The sequence below is a fragment of the Sander lucioperca genome, chromosome 23 (genome assembly GCF_008315115.2).
Source record: "Sander lucioperca isolate FBNREF2018 chromosome 23, SLUC_FBN_1.2, whole genome shotgun sequence".
NCBI classification, from domain to species: Eukaryota; Metazoa; Chordata; class Actinopteri; order Perciformes; family Percidae; genus Sander; species Sander lucioperca.
The window spans coordinates 18,693,251-18,711,062 of NC_050195.1; the positions used below are offsets into that span (position 1 = coordinate 18,693,251).

The following is a 17,812-nucleotide window of genomic DNA, read 5'->3' on the forward strand; positions in this document are numbered from 1 at the left end:
AGGAACCGGAAACAGTAAAGTTGGCTGTTCCCTGTGTTGTGTTGATTTCTAGAGAGAGGAGGGAAAGAAGACTTGACGTTTGGATTAACCTAAACTGCCTTTTCAGAGTTATTGTGCTCGTTTCACTACTTAATTCAAAAGTCAAAGGTAAACGATTCTAATTCTTAGATGAGTGTCCTGTAATATGAGCGATATCAAGAAGGACATGCGGATAGGAATACACCCCCCGTAAAGTTAGCCTCTCTTGAGTGCTTAGCTGCTCTGCTAGCTAGCTGCAGTGCTAACGTCAACAAAATCATGTTTCTCACAAATGTATGAATCAGTACTGCGACATATCATCAATAAATGTTTTGTTATGTGGTGTCTCCGTTGCTGCTTGGGGTCAGATAACGTGAACAGCAGCGTTTAGCTCCTGACAGCTGCTGAGTCATTAGCTAGCTAAGTTAACCGGCTAGCTAACTATTGTTGCAGCCAAGCTGAAGCTGTCAGCCGATACCTAGCTAGCTGAAGTTAACCTTCCGAGTTGTCGTTCAAAAGTGGCCCACATTTACGTTCATGACTGTTTTATTTGGACATATAAATCACAAACGGCAAACACAGGTATTTGCTATTATGGTTGAATACTCAATTAGGCGAATTATTTGTAATTTTGTTTGCTTTTAAGTTTTAGTTTTTCTTTTACATTGCTCGTTCTTCTCACTTCTTGGTCTTATTTTTTAACAATTTCACTCTTATGAAGCACTTTGTGACTTTATTCTGTAAAAGGTGCTATATTAAATAAACTTTGTATTACTAATATTATTAAATTGGAGCCAAGTGAAGAGTCGTTAGGTCATTTTTGTTTAGTTTCGTTATTTGTTTCAGTGTTTGCTCCATTATGAGATAAGTATTTTAGTTTCATTTTCTCGTACAGAAATTCGTGGCAACCTCTGAATTAGTCAATGGGAAAAATCTAACAATGTTTAGCTTTGAGGGAGATTTCAAGACAAGACCCAAGGTATCACTTGGAGGAGCAAGTAAAAAGGTAAGTGTCTTTTGACTTTTCGCAGAGTGAAATGATTCGGTAACAAATAGTCACATTTCTCACATATCTGTGCTAAGCAATAATCACAAACTATGTTATTGTTTAAAGTGTTTTCAGGTTCTCTTGTGTTGTTTTTCAGGAGGAGAAATCCTCTCTGCTGCACCGCACTCAAGAAGAAAGAAGAAAAAGAGAGGTAGCTAACCAAGTTTGTGCAGTGCTTTGTTCACAAGCTGAAGCAGGTCTTAATGTTTTAATGTTTGTGTCTGTTATGTGTTTATTTGAAGGATCTATTGATGTTTCTACAATTAGAATTCAGTTTTACTTCCACTACATTGCACTACCAATTTAAGTGAAAATGCATGCAGTTCAAAAGAGTAAGGTCAAAGAAGGTATGTTCTAAGGTGTGTTCTTTTATTACTAAGGATGAAAGAAAACGACTGAAGAATGCCATTATCATTCAGTCCTACATACGTGGCTACCAGGACTTGAAACGACAGGTAAGTCTGCAAGAAATTTACAGACCTGTTTTTAAGATTTCATATATTACCTTCAGAATCAAATATTTAGTTATGCATCAGAAATGTTAGCTGTATTATTAACCTGTTGTTGTGGAGTAAAACAACAACTTTTAAAATAGAGTAAAACTAGGAACAAGGAATAGTTAGTGTATCTAGCTTCAGAAATCTAAATTGGGCCTCTGTTTGAATACACATCTGTGTTGGCACAGGGTGCTCAAACATCAAATCAGAAAGTCTGATGATAATTACTTGCTGTGTGGTTGATTTTTCAGTTATTTTAGTTTTGCTGCCTATGAATACAGTTTGCTCGACAGTAAGGATTTACCAAATGTGTGGGACTAGTTAATTTGTCAGTCAATGTAAAAAAATAAATTATTTATCTTACTGGTTTTCACTTAGTGATAATACACTTATTTTTGCTTCTCTGTTGTGCTTGGTCATATACCACTTAGTTATAAGGAGTAGATATGGTTAAAAGTACTTGAGATATGAAATGTTTGTCTTTAAATTGTGGAAGTGACAGTTTGGAAAAAAGATTTATCTTTTACAATTTCATCAGAAAAGCAAGTTAAGTTTTTAAGTTAGTTCATTTGTCAGAGCTCAGCAGCATGTTGCACCAGCTGTGTGTAAGTTCAAACTTAGCCTTTTAACGTAAATTACTACTAACTTGTGATTTATGCATTTCTAAAATAAAAGCGGTTGCACCACGGAGATGATTTACAACATAACTCTAAGTAACAACTAAATAGTAACACATACTAAGTAGATTCAAATCATAAAATGTCACCGAATTGTACTCAGTAATGGTAAAACAGCAGTTTTTCTGCCACACAGCATCATTTTTGTCATTAATTGTATGTAATTTTGCAACACAGTAATCCAGTAAAGATCTAATTTATTGCTATGATATTTCAATATCGATTTAGCTTACTATACAATGTGCTAAAATGCCAAGTGGTTCATGCCAGCCAGAAACCTAATGTGCATGGTAACCATGACAATGGAACTCTATCTTTAATTGTTGATTAGCCACTTTCCTTGGTTATGACTTTATATCCAAACTAGTTAGGTTACGCCCCAGTAGTCATGGTGCCACAAATCTTAGTAGGTAATTTAGTCACTAACTAACTAGTAGTTACTAGACCTCTAGTGTCGACTTTACACCCTAACCTAGAAGACAACTTTCTCATGCCTGGTGCAACCAAATGCTGATAGTTACCAGAAACACACACTTGATGCTCATGACAAGACCGTGACCATAGCTTGTTAAGTAGCAGATAAGTGACAAAATATCTGATGACAATTACTGTCTTGGTTTGGTGGATAAAAATGGAAGCCAGACTTTGTCATGTATTATAATAACAGAGAGACAATACTTTTATCTGCTTAGTCATATAACATTTGGGTATGCTATCTTTTAAGACATGGTACTATTTTCTTGCCTGTTGAGCCATTGAAAATATTTACTCTGGCCTACTAGCCCAACTAGGCAAGTTGATGAAATTCTAAAGGTTTAACCATTTGTTTACACACACTAAAAGCTGTGGTAGGTAGTTTTTGGCGCTGTTGGGCAAAAATTCCATTATAATCTTTCAGCATATTGTAATTCAAGTGGTCTAAGAGAGAAACTAGACTTCTGCACCTCCTCATTGGCTCTGTTTTTTAAGGCTTTAGAACATATTTGACCTTTGCCAATCACAGGTAATTTCAGAGAGAGAGCATTCCTATTAGCTGTTCTGCAAATGCAGATGCGCATGCACGTCCCTTTAGTGAAAGTTCTGTGAACCATGACCAAATGCTCAGGGCTGCAGCTAATTCAAGGCTAAACTATAATAAGAGATACTCTACTGTCATCCATCTATAACCAGTACATAGAGGAACAAAATTATGTAAAAATGTAGTCCAGTTTATGTCCAGTGAGCGGACATTTGCTTTGAAAACACTTCGGAGAGCTGGTCTGCTGGGGTTAGCCTTTAGCCTAGCATGAATATCGGTTTAATTTTGTTTATGTTTCCTCTCACTAAGCCTTCAGTGTGTCCTTGTTTGGATGGCAGCACCCTGCTACGAGGATCAGAGGCCGAAGCCGTCGCACCGCCTACTGCTGCCATCCGAATAAGGGAGACGCCGAAGGCAGTGGGAAAGAAAACGTAAACGCAGCAGACACGCTGCTAGTTTAGCCTTCTGCTAAGATAGCTCATGGCTGCGGCTAATTCAACAACATGTTTCTGTAGCTAGCTAGAGCTTTAAATCACAGTATGTCTTATCAAAGGGCTTTACAAAGAAAACAGGACAGTATTTCTCATAGAATTGCTGCTATATAACGGCATCGGGATGAAATAGATGACTAGTTGTCATACAGGTTACTGTATGAAACCGGTGCATATGTCCACGCTTGTTTGATGGGAGTGACTGGAGGAGGTCTCACTCTACTTCACATTCTGGCGTCTTTTGCAAACTGCCTACTGTAGCTTTAACGTTTCTATAAACTTGTAGTGTTTGTGATATTATTCAAACAAGTCTGTGCACACAAAGCATTTGCAACATGTGACCTTTTAACTTTTTCTTCCAGTATGCCATCCAGAGGGCCAGGTTTGACGAGTGTGTCAGCCAGACGCACGGAGGGGGAGCTCAGCATGTCTTGGACGGTCCTGGACTCTGCCTCTTATCAAGACAACTCATATTTTTCTACAGACAGAGTGTGGATGCACATAAATTGGTGAGAATTTGATATGCCTTTGATGCTCTTCAATTATAAGCATATTGATTGTTTCACAGATGCCATTATTGCCAGAGGTCAAATGTAGATCTTACAAATTGTGTCTGTTTGTGTGTTCAAGATATGGTTGTGCCAGAATCTGGTGAAACACAACGGTCAGTTTGTTAAGCTGTTGGTGGGCCCACAGAGACAGACATGTATGTTTCAGATCAAGAGGATCTTAGGCTTCTGCTGCAGGTACAGTACTTAAAAAAGAAATAATGGATTCATATTTTTAGCTGCTGGATGCACAAACACGTGATACCGAAGAAAGCTGCAGTTGTTGTTACTGTACCATCTCACGTGTCCCTGTTTGTGTCTCCCTAGACTCCTACAGAACTGCAAGGATGACAGTTTAAATGTGACGGTTCCCATGCGGATGCTAGACATCTTTTCTTCAGAGAAAACCTATCTTCCTGTTATTCCAGATGCTAACTATGTAGCTTCATTACTCGAGCAGATTTTGCACTATATGGTACAGACTGGTAAGTCAAATAAAATCAGCACTGACATTATTGTCTTGTCCATGACTTTTGCAAAATGTATTGTTGAGTCTGCTGTCAGTTTTGTGGAGGATTCAAAAAGTCAGTATTGCAAACTTATTCCAGCGTGTACTGTAGCACTGACACAAATAAACCTTTTAAGGCCTAATTGTCAAACATCAAGGGTTGTAAAGAGATGGTGAATGTGTGTCAATATAAATTGGTCCAAAGTGTGCTGGACTATTTTTATCTGCACATGGGCAGTGGCATCTGAGTCTTTACACTGCTGTGCTGTCAAGTACATCTCATAGTGTTTACATTTTCCCAGAAGTATGACTCCTTTCAAGTACACTTTTGAAATTATTCATACTCGTCAACACAAAGCATCTTGTTTCATTTTTGGCACTATGTCAACTGCATTCCAATGTCTTAAAACGTAACTAACCATGCAAACTGGCTAACCCAACTTTTACATATGAAATGTAAATAATTTTGCAGGTTATCCTTGCTTCTCCTTTTACATTCTCATTATATATAAGACTTATGCTGTTTTTAAGAGCAAGTTACATCTGGAGTATCACAGAGAAAAGCTCAAATGGCTGACCGTTGACTTTCTTTAATTCTTACTTCCACACTGCAAACAGGAACATTTACTGATTCTTATGTTTATGTAAAGTGTTTAATATATTAGTAGATGTTTTATAAAAAATGACCCGGTGTCTTAACATCATCTTTGAATCTTAATTTCACTCTGTATTTCTCTTTAGGATACTACAGGTCGCTGTATATTCTTGTGAATCACAGGCTCCCTTCTAGTCTGGAGTACAGTGACTCTCCCTCTATCCCTATGGCAAGCACACTGTTGGAGCACATCCTCAAACCTCTGCACTTTTCCTACTCCTCCTGCACAACCGGCGCAAGGTACAGCACCAGACTGAAGTAACTGTTAGATCAGGGATACAGATAGTGGCAGGAGCTTTCTTTTTTGGCAATGTGCAAAATTCAACTGCCGAATGTACATGCCAAGTTTAATTTCAATAGCCAAAATAAATTATGTATTTTTAAAGAAATATGACATATTCATTAGAGTCACCCTTACTTAGTTCTCCACTATAAAAAAAAAAAAATATTCTATTTAGCACTTCTTGAGAGGTAATTTCAGAGGTTGCTGCTGGGAAGGGTCGCAGTAGCTTACACAAAAAAAAAGCTGATAAAACGGAATCAAACATGAACAGAACTAGCAGCAAATACTTTGACAGATGGTACATCTCGTCACATAATAGGATGATAAGAATGTATTAATACATTCAAGTGATGTTTAGTGATGTTTGCAGACCTACCAAATTGCTGCTTTTTGAGTACAGAAAAAAGACAACGGCATGATAGCAGGAAAGGAAAGTCTTTGTCCCTTGTGAATTCTTTAAAAATCATCCATTAAACTGATCAGACAAACTCCAGCAGTTTTTTGTCCCCTCTCGTCAGTGGTGAAACAGTAATTGCTCTCGAGACCAATTTACAACAAGCCATAAAAGGCCCCTAGACTCGCTCGCTAGCCAGGGTGCAGAATATCAGGCTGTTTGCCCTCAGTTTCAGACATTCTTAATAACAAACGACAGGCGACTTCTTTTCTTCTTTGAAGAAATGCAAGGCGGGAGTGAGAGAAACTTGTGTACACACTGACTCTAACAGCTAATTATCTGACTTGGCCCACCAGATGTGTGTGACTGGGCCACACAAAGCAGCTCTGTTTGGAGACACAATATTGGAGCACTCACGCTGCAGAAAGAGCAGGGTGATGTTAGAACACCCTACCATCTTAGCTTATAGCTATATGAACATACACTATTTTGATGCCTTTTTTTTATTTAATTTTTATATGTCATGGTACCCTTAGCATGTAATTCGTTAACTTGTCTAATGTCTGTTTGTCGTCTTACAGGCAGTTTGTATTTGCAGCCTTTACTGAGGAGTTTATCTCAGCACCGTTCACCGAGCAGATCTTTCATTTCTTTATCCCGGCACTGTCGGACGTCCGTCTCTCGTTTCCATTCGAGGCCTTCTTGAGCTCCCTCCGGGCCACCATCGGCTCCTCCTCAGCAGCACAGAGCCGGGCACCGTGGGTGTTTTACTTTGTCCTCTCTGCAGGGGAGAACTGCTTAGGTGGGTGGCATAGTATAGAGGTGTGCACAAAGGCCAATGTTTGTACCACACACTCCATATATATGACTCATTTAAAGTATGAACTTTGATTTATAGAGATGAAGATATGATGCTGTAAACATTAATAGTGATGGGTGTGTGTTGGCAGGCTCACTGTCAGAGGAGGGTCTCCTGCTGTACCTCCGGGCTCTGCAGACACTACTACCGCTGCTGCCTGTGTCAGAGAGCAGCAGCAGGCCTGAAGTTACCAGTGACTCAGAGGATGACGATGAGACTGGCATCCATCCACCACCCAAGCAGGTATGATACATACACATGGACATACAACATATAGTGGTGGTGGTGATGGCGCAGTGGATATGACACGTGCCTTTGGTGTGGGAGACCCGCGTTCGAATCCCACTGCGATACATCAACCAATGTGTCCCCGAGCAAGGCACTTAAAGGAGAATTCCGGTCTATTTCAACATGTAGCTCTGTTGTTTGGAAATGTAGAGTGCTGTCAGTAGCAAGAAATCTAAAACAATCGGTGCTGCCTACACCGTGTTATCCTCCTGCTAGCGTTAGCACCCAACAGGCTCAAACAGGGCACGTTTTAAACGTGTTTTTAGCCTCTAAACATGCTCAAAATGTCATTACAAGTGCCTACCCACGTGCAGTGATTCCTTCCAAGGGAACACAGCAAATTTGACTGGAATATTGGATTGTATGAGTTCGACAATCGACTAGTGTGGACTTGACCGGAAAACAGGAAATAAACAGAGGTATGTGCACTGGCTGGATTAACACAACTTTTATGCCTTTCTGTCACATCTACTGCAATCAGATTCGCTGTGTTCCCTCGGAAGGAATCACTGCACATGGGTAGGCACTTGTAATGACATTTCGAGCATGTTTAGAGGCTTAAAACACGTTGAAAACTTGCCCTGTTTAAGCCTGTTGGGTGCTAACGCTAGCAGGGGGATAACATAGTGTAGGCAGCACCGATTGTTTTCGTTTTTTTTGCTACTGCCAGCACTCCAAATTTCCAAAGAACAGAGCTACGTGTTGAAATTGACCGGAATTTTCCTTTAACCCTTAGTTGCTCCAGAGGCGTGCAACCTCTGATATATAGCAATTGTAAGTCGCTTTGGATAAAAGCGTCAGCTAAATGACATGTAATGTAATTTATACCTACACACAAAATGGTAATGGTTTACTAAGATTAGGGGAAGAGCACTGGTAACCATTACAATCAATGAATGTAAATGGAAAAAAATAATATTAACTGACCAAATCCCTGTGACAAACTAAACTGTGATTTTTACTTAATTTCTTTACTTTGTCACAAATACGTATTAATGTTCTGGTGCAGCATGGCAGTTTATCTTGTTTTTACAGTCGTCTAATCCACGTTTCCTTTTCTATCAGGATGACAGCAGAATCTCTGTGCAGCTGATCACAGAAGAGTGTGTCCACAAGCTGGACACTAAGCATCAGACTAACGCCCTGTTGAACCTGGTGTGGAGGGATTCGGCCAGCGAGGAGGTTTTCACCATGATGGCATCCATCTGTCACACGCTCATGGTTCAGCATCGCCTCATGGTGCCAAAAGTCAGGTAAAAATACACAAATCTGATGGGACTGGTTTATTTTTAGGAAGAACCTAAAAGGCCTCACAGAACAGTCATTATTGCTTTATCATGCAAATGACAAGAAAACTTTATAATGTATCTTCATTAAAAAAGGCAGAGGTTGAAAGGCATCCTTCCTTAATTTCAATAAAATACTTTGGCTATTTTAAATATAGTAACTGTAACCAAGGTGCACCTCATCGTAAAGCAGGTGTTTCTGAATCAAAACGTAACATGAAAACAAATGTAAAGCCTTTTTGATTTTTATTTCATATAACATTTTACACGTCTTGTCGAGATCAGCCTTGCGTTCAGAGAGCTAGTTTACACACTTACCTGATTGAGAGGAAAACTGTGTCTTTATGTGTTTCCGCGCTGTAAGCACTAATGTAAATAACGGTGAAGTGAGGCAGGCAGTTATCAGTGGTCTGCACCCACTGGCATTTACAACCGGCAAAGGAAGCAGGGATGTCAGGGAAGCTGTCAGTTCTGGATGAGGGCAATTACCCCTTCTCAGGTTGATTACATTAGGGCCAGGATGTCAGAGGTGGTGTGGGGGGGTGGATGGTGCATTTACTGACAGGGGGGTGATCTAGACTGAGCCTCATGGATGGTCAACCTGCTCTAGTTAATTGTCAGTGAACCAGTGCTGCCAGTTGATGTAAATGTGTGGGTGGGGATGTAGATGTATTAACATTCATATCACATTTACGACACTATCTTACTTCTTTTTAAGCCCTAGCATCCCCAAAACTAAAAGAATAAACATAAATTAGCTTCCTCAGTAATAAAAAACTGGACATGTGATGCTAAAGTCCAATGGTCAACTAGTTATTTTGAAGCATTGCTTACAAATGGTTAAACAGAATTTAGAGGAATTTCAGTGTATAATATCGCCCATTCCCCTTAATTTTTTACGGCTTCCTCCTTCTCTTCGCTTTTACCATAAATCCTGCCCTTCGTCTTCCATCATTATTGGATATCTGTACAAAATAATTAGCTCACTGAGAAAGATTAATCACTGCAGGAGTGGATGGGATAGCTTTACAAGAGTCTAAGGGGAGCAAATTGCATCCCTGCCTTGATTTACTGCTCTTACAGCAAAAAAAAGAGAGGCTGGCCAGTCGTCCAGCCAGCCCGGCACACTGCCTTTTTAATAAATATGTAAAATGTCTCATGAAATGATTTTTTTAAAAGGACAACTTAAAAGCTGTACAATGATTCGGGAACTAAATTGATTTTTGATTGCTTTGCTAATTGCACTTAGCCCAGGTTTGTTCAAGTGGGTATGGTCTAATTTCATCTTATTTGTTTAGCGTTGGATATTTGGTGTAATTTCACTTTGATAGTTTGGTTTCACCCAATGTAGCACTCTGTTGCTAACGGGGCTCGCTCTGATGAAAGTGAGCGCAGTTGAGCTTTGGTCCTTCATTTACTTTTATATGGTTGCTGTGATTTTTGTGTTGTCATGAGATAATGATGTTTATCATGTTAATACAGAAATCTGCAAAATAAATTTGTATTTAGGTGGAAACTCACTCGTTTAGCCTTTAAGGTATCAAATCTTTTTTTTCTGCTGTTTTTTTTCTTCTGCTGAACAGAGATTCTTTCATTACTGCAAAATGAAATGATCTGGGCATGATTCATCAAGCTGCTTATCACACACACACACACACACACACACACACACACACACACACACACACACATGCAACCCCTTTTGATGTCTTGACTTTGTTTATTAGTGGTTCATTCCATGATTGAAATGGGGGTTTGGGTTCTCTCAGGCCGTAAATCAGCATGTCAGCTGGCATTTAGTGCTTTGTTTCCCATTTCAATCAAACACCCACATCACTTGTTATGAGCCCACAGCACTACTCCATGCTTCTCTCCTGAGCCTTGTAGTACTGACAGATGGTGTGTGCTCGGCACAAACCATTTTTCAAGCTGTATTGTGGGTTGTCTGACACTCTGCTCCTAATGCTCATTTCCATTTTGGGAGTTTTGGTAGATTGAATGGTGGAATGGGATTTTGAACATTGACATTGAGATGAGAATATTCAGCAAATATAGGAGTCACTTTTTCTCTCGTTGTACTTTCTTCTCTCTTTTTGTCGCTTAGCTCTTTTTCTCAACTGACCTTTACTCCTCTCCTCTACTGAGAATACACCATGCTGTCCTATTAAATGCAAGCATCCTTATAGGTGTCAGCACTGTCACTCTTAAACAAGGGCCTATTATATGCAAGGGCACTTTATTTTGCCTTTTAGCTTACTTACCACATTATTGTCACCTGTACTTACCCTCTGTGTGAAAAGCCATGCAATTTAGGAGTACACACAAACACACACACATACACTTGAACAAAGAGCAGTTTCACACCTTGGTGCCACAGGCCGTTGAGTGCAGAGCGACTATAGCGAGGTATGTGGGCCCTCCTCAGTGTTATCATGTAATTCACTGTGAGTGTGGAAGCATGCTGGTGCAGCGGGGTCACAGCGAGGGCCAGGCTTCCCCTCCTCCTCCGTCCTCCATTGTCTTGCTCCCCTGGCCATTAAGTTAAATAGGGCTCCAGCAGGAAACCAGAGGGCTGTTTATGACCTGAACTGGGTACCCTCGCCAGCAACTAGTTTACTAATGGAAGGTGCCTCGCCTAAATAAAGCTTAATGGCTCATTTAATCTCTTTTCGGTCCTTACAAGGTATAAAATGGAAGAGAAAGGCCAAGAAAATTCTATGAGGGAAATGTTGGTTAACAGTGTCATTTATTTTTTCCCCCCTTTTACTTGTGTCCTTTGGTTAACAGGGCAAATTTAACAATCTCAACATAGCAGACAGATTGACGGAAAGTAATTTTACTGTTCTTCACACTGATTGTGTCATCTGATTGAAATAGCTCTCTATCTCATGTTGCCTTGTTGATAAGAGCTGCATACTTTATCAAAATAAATGTTTTAATAAAATGTGTCACTCTGCTTCTTTGTTCTCTACAGACTTTTGTACAGTTTAGCTTTCAATGCACGTTTCCTGAGGCATCTTTGGTACCTGATAACTTCCATGACAACAAAAATGATCACTGGGTGAGCTAATTCAAAGCTGATCATTGGCAAATGTACCATTGTGTACGTACAGTATGTGCCTCATACTTAGCCTCTTCCTTTCTGTCTGCCCCCTCAGCTCCATGGTGCCGCTGCTACAGCTCATCTCGCGAGGGTCTCCCATGTCGTTTGAGGACTCCAACCGCATCATTCCCCTCTTCTATCTCTTCAGCTCTCTCTTTTCCCACTCGCTTATTTCCGTGCACGACAGCGAGTTTTTCGGTCACGAACTGGAAGGTAGTAACCTTTTTGTTTTACCAGTTGTTTTGCACCCTCAAGCTTTTTATTCATTATTTTATTTATTTATTTTTTTTTTACAAATGAATACATTGTCAAAAAAATTAACCTTTGCTGGATATAATGTATGTCTTATTGGTGGACACATCTTACAGGAGCTGCTTATTCTGTACAATTTCCAATTTCCCTCATTTAGTGGTTTTAGCAAAAAATGATATTGTCATTGTCGGTTGTTTCAGCAGTGAAACGCTGTCTTGCTACCATGTAAATGTGAAAATCAATATATGTAAAAGACAATAAGTACATTCTCCCTCTCAACAGGTCAGACGCAGTCCTCCATGATGCCCTTCACGCTGTTAGAGCTGGTGACTCTGTCTCGCTGTCTGAGGGACGCGTGCCTGGGAATCATCAAGCTGGCCTACCCCGAGACCAAAACCGAGCACCGCGAAGAGTACATGGCTGCCTTCCGCAGTGTGGGTGTCAAGACAAACACTGCGGTTCAGCAGCGGATCCAGGCCGAGCAGAAACGCTGGGTACAGCTCTTCAAGGTAAGATGTATAAAGCTACCTGCACGTTACAGCTGAATGTGCAGTCTCTTTCATATTTGTCAAATAACTGATGTTTGGTAATCACACCTGGCATGCAACTGAATTTCTTTTTCTTCAGTCCAATCTTGACATTAAGTAAAAATAATGGATTCTTAGACATTTGAATTTGTCAGCATTAAGTTGATGATACAATAATCTTAATTTTGCCCACAAATTGCTTACTTGATTTCTACTTGGGGAGTGCTGTCAAAACTGATGCAGTATTAAAGAAACAACAACACTCTACACTGTATCAATTTAAAACTTGGTTGTCTCTGTTCTCTTTGCTTTGTCTTTTAATTCAGCATGGGGATTACGGTGGGAGGGGTTGGGAGGCCGTACTGTCACTGTGTGTTTGCACGCATACTCACACTTTGTCAACTCAAACACACACAGAAGTCTGCTTAGTAGATGATTTGAAAACTGAAGTTGGAAGTTTTAAGTAGTGAGATGCACACAGAGAATCCTTCTGGTTCATTGAACCATTGTCTCATTCTTATGGCAAAAATGTACGTGTAACATTTACAAAAAAAACTGATTCTGTTGATACCTAAAATCATAAATCATGAAATGTGACACATATGGGGTAATCCTTGTGTAGCCCCTCTGTGCATTGAGTGTATAGTGACCTAATGCGTTCTGTGTTAGTGGAAATCAAGCATGTATGCATGAGCAGGCAAAGACAAGGTGGAGCGCTGCCATGGAGGTCATCCACTGGTTATTTACCCAGAAGAAATGAGGCAGAAAACAGCATTACCTTCATTCTCCTTGGCTCTTTTTCCCATTCCACATCTTCCTTCCAATTCTCCCCTTTCCTTCCCTCCATTCTCTATCAAGAAAACGGTAATAACGCATCTTTGTTTTTGGCTGTTTGTCTTCGACAGAAAGATTTAAAAGTTAACACTGTCGTTCTGTAAAAGGTGTCAAATACGTGAAGAGCACGTCGGGAATTTTCATAAAAGATCTGCTCAAAGGCCTCTTGTCAGCTAAAACGACCCATTAAAGAAGTGGGGAGCAGGGGAAATGCATTTTCCAAATTGAACGGTGGGATTTACAGTCGGTTTAACGCTGCTGACCCCTAACACGCTAATGTTTGGTTCGTGTCATCAGCCGTCCCTCCCCATCTTTTATCACCTCCATTGTCGAGCTATCTATTTAATTGAAAGAAGTTAATTGAATGAAAATGATCAACTAAGCTTGTATTAATATTGCTAATGGAACTTTCTTCTTGGCTATGTTTGGAGAACGATGTCACGCCGGAGTTTGGGAAAGGCCCATTAAGGCTTGCACTTAACCTGATGGGCTAATTAAGGAATGCTTATTCATTCCCAGAGTCAAGGGGTAGGCCTGCTCCAAACCCATCGCCACGCGCCTTTTACAGCATTTTGCACTTGCCATTATTGCGGACACTGGTTGCCTCGCAGCGATTGGCCGCCATTGATTGTCGCTCTATGAAAATGACGTGCTTTAGAAAAGAACATTTCGATTGAAATAATCTAGCCAGGGTATTATATGGAAATGGACTGGCTGTAACTGCTATGGCAGACATAACAGCTCCCTTAATGAATCTTCATGCAATGACATGCTGGAGGTTATAGCGGATGTCTGACAGGACTAGCCCATTATGTCCAGTCGAAGGAATGTGAAACCTAAAAGTTTCCCCGGTAAATGTGTTACTTTAAGGTTTTCAGTCCTAATCCTGGACCGAAATCCTGCTGGGAAAAGTTGATATTCATTTTTAATTGTGCCAAGTAGACATTGTTCAAAACACAAAAACGATTTATTTTTTGTAGAGAATGCATTTTCATTGATTATATCACAGATCTGAATATTTGGATAGCTTTTCAAGCACATGCAAGTAATAGTTGAGACAAAAGCAAACGGATCACTTCAGAGTACAGATTGTCAGTGTAGCCTACATTAATGGTCACCTGAAATGGCTCTGTGCATGTTACAAAGTCACAACATAACTTCAAATTGAAATATTGTAATCCTGAGCCGTCGGCAGGCCAGTCGAGAGCCATGCTTGTGCTTGCAGTGCTGTGAACCAATGCTGCCTTGTCTTTTGCATTCTCTTTCTGATGGCTGATGTCAGCAGACCTCGCCAGTAATTAACAGGGCTGGACATTGAGGGACGGCACAGATCGTTTTTCTTTTATACTCCCCATAAATGGTGCACTAATGGCTGAATTCTCAAATTGCTTTTTTTTCCCATTCTAAGCGAAGGCACCTCATCCTGTTGAATAGCCTATACACAGAGAAACATCTTTATCATCAGTGTTTTCCACTCTGAAAAGTACTTAAAATGTACATTTCCTAATCTTACAATGAAGTGGATTTTGTGGGGATATAATTGCCTGAGTTAGAGATGTTAATGTGATGTGTGTATGGGTGTGCCTGTCTGTTTGTGTGATCTACTACCCAGGTCATCACTAACTTGGTGAAGATGGTGAAAGCTCGCGACATTAGACGACCCTTCTGTCCAGCAGGTCACTGGCTTTCCGAGGAGGTCAACATCCGCGCAGATAAGGTACTTGACTGTCATCACAGCTGTTTAGATTTTTTATGTATTCATTGTTGGATGTGATATGTCAGATTTGAGTCTTATTTTGAAACCTGTGAATAAAACACCTGATAATCTGGAGCTGTATTCACAAAGCTTCCTGATATGAGTTGCTCACAGTGGTTAAAATTAGTGACTATTCAAAGAACTATGGCTTTTTCTGTTGATTTCTCCCTAAAAATAAGAAGAAATTCAAGTCAGATAAAAGCTTTTTACAGTGTATTTTAGCTCTGAAGATGGCTGTTTTCTGTTTAGAGGTAGGAGGCGGTCTTTTATGCGCATTAAAATAATTTTTTAAGCAGAGAAGAAAATGGTAAGAGAGGCAGGACAGACATCCACACACCACTTTGTATGATTGGTTGATTAATTATCCAGTTTAATAAATGAGTAATAATTATTTGCACTCTATATAGCACAATGTTACAAAGTGATTCACAGAGATTAAACCAGAACAGAACAATCTCGATCATTTAAATAACCACAAACAATATGAATTACCAATCAGGAACAATACGTTTATGAAAATAAGTTTTAGGGGTGTTTTAAAAGAAGGCTGCTGTTTTTTTTTTTTTTTTTTTTATCTAGGAGGATATTCAGAGCTTTGATTTCTGAAAATCTAGACCAAAGGCACTGGCAGAAATCTTTTTCATTCCCTGCTTCTTTTCTCTCCAGGTCACCCAGTTGTACGTCCCTTCTGCGAGACATGTGTGGAGAACGCGAAGGATGGGCCGCATTGGACCACTTCAGTCAACACTTGATGGTAGTGTAATCTGTTAACTGTTTTTTGTTGTTACAAACCCACTTTGATCTAAAAAGCAATAGCAAAAAAAAATATATATATTAGTTAGTTAAATGTGGGTCTTTGAGTAGGCCAGTGCAATTTGAAAGAAAAAGTTTTGCTGTTAAGTGTGCAAACAAATATGGCAGGAAAAACATTAAAAAAAAGTGGTTGGATAAAACTCAGAAAAATCATTAACCTTCTCAGTTAGATATATTACCACATTTTCTCCTCATTGACTCAATTAGGCACTCAGAGGAAAATACACTGACGCAGGCAGGGCTTCATCTGGCTCACTTTGAGCCATCCCAGGTTTCTGTGAAGTATGGTGTGAAAACAAGCTGATAACAATGTGTGTATGATCTGCCTAATCCCACTCACAGGCTGTATGGGATAAATTCAATTAGTGTGAAAGTACCTGATGAACTCAGCCACATCTGGTCCATGTGTTTGTCTGGCCTTTTCTCATTTCCTTAAATGGACAGGCCCATGGCTGATGAATGAGCAACTTATTGACCACTCAGAGGCCATATTTCTCCTCAAAGATGGAAACCTGATGGGAAAATGCAGATCAGATTGACTAATTGAGCAGAATAATTGAGCTGCAGTGGACGCAAACTGAGGAGGCCGAAGACCGGTTTAGCTTTTGTGGCAATTTTTTTGTGTTGGCTAAACAGTCTAAACCCAGAATTTAATACAAAACAAACATCAGCTTAATGGATAGAGCCCGGCAGCTCACAGTTGGGTTAATTAAAACGGTGTAGGATGGATGGAAATGTCTTTAATGGCTGGCCTAGAAACAGTAGACTAGGTCTTACTTACAGAGCTTAGCAGTGAGCAAGGTAATGATTCTGTTAGATGAGTTGTACACGCAGAGGACACCTGATGTTGGGATGTTTCCTCCAGATAAAGTTTCCCTGAGCAAGGCTTTTAATCCCTGTCAGATAAATTCCTGTCCACTTTTAGTTGACCCTGACCGGGAAGACAAAATAATCTTCATATGTGTCAATGTCACTTAGTAATGATGAAGGCCCAGTAGCCAAGATAAACATGCTATTTTCTTATTAAATAAAAAAATCTATGATAGAACCATCATAAGATGTGAATGTCTAAATGTGTTTGGAAAAGTAATTACCACGATCAAAATATTGGACTACAATTCTGGGTGCTACTTTTGATCAGTTAGATTTTCGTTCAACTTGAATTGACAGTAAAAAAACAAACCGATCTCTATACACTGCACTGATGGAGTGCAGTGAAGAGGACCAAATGTTTTGCCTTGTGAAAGTAAATTACATTTTTATTCCTAAATACATTATGGTCTTTGCAATAATAAATATTCAGATAGTTGTTAAAAGTTAACATAAAATAAAAGTTATTTTCATTTTTCCCGTAAAATGTTTGGGTAGTAGACAAAAGGAGAAAGAGAATGACTGTTCAGGAAATGCTCTAACACGTTAATATTTTTTCTGTCTTTCTGCAGTTGGTTTAGAGCCGCCACAGCTTTCTGTGTCTGAAGAGAGACATCTGGCCATCCTCACAGAACTCCCTTTCGTGGTTCCCTTCGAAGAGCGAGTCAAGGTGATGCACCGTTTCCCATACACAACCACAAAAAACATGTTTGTTTGCTGTATGAGGACTGAGTATTGCAGGGCTCTCCGAAGAATTGCGTTGTTGCCGATAAGCATATTATCGACGTTTTGTATATGCTAAAAATGCATGCAATTATCCATTTGACATCCTATTTTGGAAGTGAAACAGTGCTACAGTAGACCATAATGGTGCTGCATAATTTTTCCAATCGTATAAAAAGCTGTGTGACTAAACATGGGTAGTAAATTGATAAAATATACAGTTTTATTATGAAGTATTTCATCTTATTTTGAAGTATTATGAACTATTATGTGTACTGTTCATAAATTAGGGAAGCCATTGGTGTAACAATGATTAGTTCTGCCAGTATTATCCACAGGATGTTGGGCAAACTTCCAACTGATG

At 39.7% G+C, this 17,812-nt stretch overlaps 1 protein-coding gene across 1 annotated transcript in view; it reads left to right on the forward strand.

Moving 5' to 3' along the window:
• Window positions 1–17,812, forward strand: part of ube3c (ubiquitin protein ligase E3C) — a 29,376-nt gene continuing 11,564 nt past the window's right edge. Inside the window, exons 1-17 of the mRNA XM_031292801.2 lie at window positions 1–147; window positions 914–1,024; window positions 1,164–1,217; window positions 1,447–1,521; window positions 4,112–4,258; window positions 4,380–4,495; window positions 4,625–4,782; window positions 5,547–5,700; window positions 6,719–6,939; window positions 7,088–7,239; window positions 8,350–8,537; window positions 11,545–11,631; window positions 11,729–11,886; window positions 12,208–12,434; window positions 14,899–15,003; window positions 15,709–15,796; window positions 17,298–17,395. Coding sequence (XP_031148661.1) covers window positions 959–1,024; window positions 1,164–1,217; window positions 1,447–1,521; window positions 4,112–4,258; window positions 4,380–4,495; window positions 4,625–4,782; window positions 5,547–5,700; window positions 6,719–6,939; window positions 7,088–7,239; window positions 8,350–8,537; window positions 11,545–11,631; window positions 11,729–11,886; window positions 12,208–12,434; window positions 14,899–15,003; window positions 15,709–15,796; window positions 17,298–17,395 — 2,094 coding nt within the window. The 5' untranslated portion in view covers window positions 1–147; window positions 914–958. The remainder of the gene's footprint in view (window positions 148–913; window positions 1,025–1,163; window positions 1,218–1,446; window positions 1,522–4,111; window positions 4,259–4,379; window positions 4,496–4,624; window positions 4,783–5,546; window positions 5,701–6,718; window positions 6,940–7,087; window positions 7,240–8,349; window positions 8,538–11,544; window positions 11,632–11,728; window positions 11,887–12,207; window positions 12,435–14,898; window positions 15,004–15,708; window positions 15,797–17,297; window positions 17,396–17,812) is intronic.